At 32.6% G+C, this 4,312-nt stretch overlaps 1 protein-coding gene across 1 annotated transcript in view; it reads right to left on the bottom strand.

The window, feature by feature from the left end:
- Positions 1-3,204, bottom strand: part of LOC119674159 (myelin regulatory factor-like) — an 8,150-nt gene extending 4,946 nt beyond the window's left edge. Inside the window, exon 1 of the mRNA XM_038085283.1 lies at positions 3,165-3,204. Coding sequence (XP_037941211.1) covers positions 3,165-3,204 — 40 coding nt within the window. The remainder of the gene's footprint in view (positions 1-3,164) is intronic.
- Positions 3,205-4,312: the final 1,108 nt, after the last annotated feature.

The raw sequence follows: 4,312 nt of genomic DNA on the forward strand, positions 1-4,312 counted from the left end.
ACTGTTATCATGATTTAGAAATATTTGAAACTGGACTGGATTAAAGATAGTAAGAGAATATATACATCTTGTGAATAATAGAAAAAGATTATTCAATATAACTTTAAGAAGTGTGCATTGTTTAGAGCTCCATATAAATAAAATTAACTAAATATTATCATTTACAGATTTTTATTAAATAGCACTTTTATAAAATAGCACAACATTTATTTCACAAACGACTAGTAATAACAGGAAAACGAGCCAGACTCTTCTCCGTGTATACAACGGGGCTATTAACTAAGCAAAGTTGCTACTGAATATTGTCTTACAGAATTCACTAGGTTTACTTAGAAAACCTTCTGCCTCTGACAAGTCTGGCAATTTTGGAACTTTATAGAGTTTTATAATTTAAATCCCAATTCCAAAAGTGATTCGCTAGCTAGTCTAGTTAGTTAGTTAGTTGTGATGGAAGGAGGACGTGTCCTCCTCAATTAGCTAAAGAAAAAGCCGTTTTGAATTCACAGAAAACCTCGTGATAGTGGATAGTAGATAGAGGGTGAAACTAGAACCAACCAGAGGCATTAACAAAAGCAAGAATCTGGCTAATGCTAATGCTGGAGATATCGCTAAGTGAGTTGAAGAAAGGGGCCCCTAGAATCTTAAACCTAGTTCTGGCTAAACCTGGACAAAAACACATCAGGTGTTCTGGTGTCATTTCTTAAACACGCAGTACAAGAGCTACCACAGGTAAGCCCGAGTCTAGCTCCATGCCGTCCTATGGACCAGTGTCCCGTAAAGAGTTAGTCTAACTCTGAAAGATTTAGCTCACTGTTCTCATTAGATATCTATCCAACCTTTTTTAGCTTGCCACAGAACAAATAATGAAATTTAAATAGGCTACGTACATAAAGGGAAATGACGAACGCAGAAATGCCCAAAAAATGTTTCGTGTTTATACAGTTGGGGCAGATTGTCGCCAATATTTACATGGGCTTATTCAGGGGGGCCATGGGGTAACGCCACCGAATGTGATAGTATTAAACATGAATGGAGGTGAGTATTAAAATAATTTTCAAATATTGTTTAATTTAATAAACATTTAGTAGCAATACCAACACAAATAAGTGATGTGATAGATACTTCATTTGTTAAAATTTTTATAAATTAAATACACTTTCATAAGACAAGGTAGGTTTTGCTCGATGTAATATGTCATAGAGGAATGAATATCAATGAAGTAAGGTCACCACCCATAGCTATGATAGATAGTTGACGTCGAAGGTTTGTGCAGACAATCTTAAGTAGCAATTCATTTCAATGCAATCACCTTGTTTTTTTTTAAAGAAATTTGATATAATAGATGATTTTGCGAAACTTTATTGGTTATGATTATTTTGTTTTAAGAAATTTTTTTTTACTTGTCAATTTGTATAAAAATTATTCTTTGTGGCTTTATTACTTATTCCTTCTCTACATCCTGACTCACTTGCTAGTTATGTATATGCTCTTTCTCCATGACCACCAAATGCTTTCTTATAAAAATGCGAAAACCGATTTGTATATCGTGATTCAATATTATAGTTAGGAATATATAGGTACGACTAAGAACAAACTTAAGACAAAGATGGATGGACATAAACATAGTTCAAAAGTGGTACTGAAACCAGTACAGCTGTACATTGTACTGACTGTATTGGCAATGTAAAGATTTTACATGAAGAAGGAAATCAAATTAAAAGGTGCTTTCTGGAAATACTGTCAATACTTAAATTGGTTGCTGCTAAGCTCAAAACTGCAAACCTGTTTTCCTAGATATTTTATTTTTAGATAAAAAGGATCAAGTCTTTGTGATTTATGGTTTAAAATGATTTATAAAAAGTTTTTATTTTAGGAGACAGAAATTTCATATTTTCAGTAATTTGAGGTAAAGTTAATTAAAATTTTCTAGGGATTTTTGCACTGCACTTATGTAAATATTTATTTATTGAATTTATTTATTATTTTTGATTAAATGTTTTCAAATTTATTTATTTATTTATTAAACATCTTATAAAACTAATTTTTATCTAATTTACCCTACTCGAAAATTTGGTAAATACCAATATTCGCAACATAATTTACTATTTCCCTCAATTTACCATCAATTCACTTGAACTCGCATACGGTCTAAATTATGTAAAGAATACATCTTTTATAGAGTTCAAAAGGGTTATAAAATCTTCACTATTTGCTTATTACATTCATTTAAATATATTGATTAATTATTAACTTTAAATTTCAACTATTTATGAGGTATGTAAAGTATAAAAGTTATTTTTTTAAAAACACTTTTTTTAAGCACTTTTTAATGGAACTTACCCACTGTGTCTAGTTCAAAAACCTTAGCAAAAACCAACTGTGTTGCTGCGAGCCTGAACGCTGCGCATCGAAGCAGGATTTTGCCGAAAACTGTGTGTTATCCTTGTTTACTTTCGAGTTTCTAGTCGCCAAGGAACAGAGCACAGTTGGGTGTGAATGAGTTTCGTTGCAAGTACACGTAAGGAAAACAATTCTTGAAAATCAATTTATAGATTTTTTTTAGCAAATTAACAAAGCCTTTTCAAAATGTTTTGATTATTATTTTTTTGTAAATATTTTGTGATTTTTGAGATTTGTTTATTTCGCTATATAATCCGTGAACGTAGCCGTAACGCGCACTTTTCGACTGATTTCCGCTGTGAAAATGTAACGACGAGTTTGTCAGCTGACCACCTCGCACGGCGTCACCGATATGCTGAGTCTTCTGGTGTCTTCTGATATAATCGTATAAACTATTGAATTAGTTTATTTCAAATATTACTCAATCTACAATCTACAAATTAAATAATTGAGCGAAGCACACAATTCAACTGCAAAAACACGGCTTAAAATTATGTACGATGTGAACTTTTTGCTGCACTAATCTTTCTATAAATTGAATAAATTTTTCGGACAAATTTAGAGTCCGCAATGAGCATATGGAGCTCGTCACTTTTTATGCTAAACTTTTTTACTAGACAAATACTAACAATCACTGTGAGATTTTAGAACAGAATTTTTATTTTCAATTGAAATTAATTTATAAACTTTGTCTGAGTTTAGAGATTTTGCACGGAGTCAAAGAGATGTGTTGTCAGTGAATACCTTCAATTGACTGAGCGCACTTTCGATATGCGGACCGTATTTATCCTTTTTTGGCGCCATGTATCAGAGTCAACCTACACAGTTTCCAACAACAATAATCGTCCACTGTGTTTATCACTGTGGAACTGTGTGTTAAATGGGATGCTGTTGAAGGTGGTTGAAGGACGTTTTTTTTCCCTACATTCAGTACTCTTTTCACACTTTTTGACTCGACTTCTGTTGCCTCAGCATAACTAAATTTCACTGTTAGCACTGCTAATACTGATGCTGTTGGCTAAATTGGTACTAGTCAGCGCTCAGAGCACAAGGAGACGAACTTCTCTCAAGGGATGATTTTCACATACACATCACAGCATGTAAACTTAATTCATATCCTCTACCGAGTTTGAGATACATCCCTTCTATTTCAAAAAAACTGTAAAGCGCAAGTACAAACAATAATAAATTCTTCTACTTTAAAAATGAGTCCATGGCTGAGACCATTGTTGAGGCTGGAGAGCTTATCAAACAATAATATTTACACTACACTCATTTTTTAACCGATTGGATTATAACAAACACTTTCGTCTGAAGTTGTCTAAGGTTTGAGGGGCAAATTAAGGTCGGATTTAGTGTCAATAGAGTTTAGAGCAATAATCTTCGTGAGTGTGGGGTGAATATTAAAATTATTTTGTAAATATTGTTAAATAAAAATTTATTGTGTGTTGTTTACAAAATAAACATAAATGGTGTGACACACTTTCTTTTTGTCTGAAGAGGCAGAATACCGTACGTGTTTGGAGGTGGGTAACACACATTTACATTCGCTGTCATTGTCCCACTTTGATCTAAGCCAGAAGATGACTGTTAGGTCAGAAGTTTCTATTGACCAAAATAACAGCTAACATTTTGACTTTAATTAAAAAGAAGACGGAGAGTTGGTCTAGCTCCGTCATTGCCAAGAGCGGACACCTATTGTACGGCAGATAATTTAGAAATTTTTGAATGAACTTAGATACAATTTATGTAGGTGTTTTAATAGCAGAGGTGCTTGAGAAAAGCTTTGACTTTAATTGTATGAATAAAATTATTAGTAGATATAGGAAAAAATATATATGAAAATTCATAAAATAGGCTCAGTAATTTATTGCAAAACTACAGACATGTTTATAGAATACATATCGTTTCT

Source organism: Teleopsis dalmanni, chromosome 2, assembly GCF_002237135.1.
Source record: "Teleopsis dalmanni isolate 2A chromosome 2, ASM223713v2, whole genome shotgun sequence".
NCBI classification, from domain to species: domain Eukaryota; kingdom Metazoa; phylum Arthropoda; class Insecta; order Diptera; family Diopsidae; genus Teleopsis; species Teleopsis dalmanni.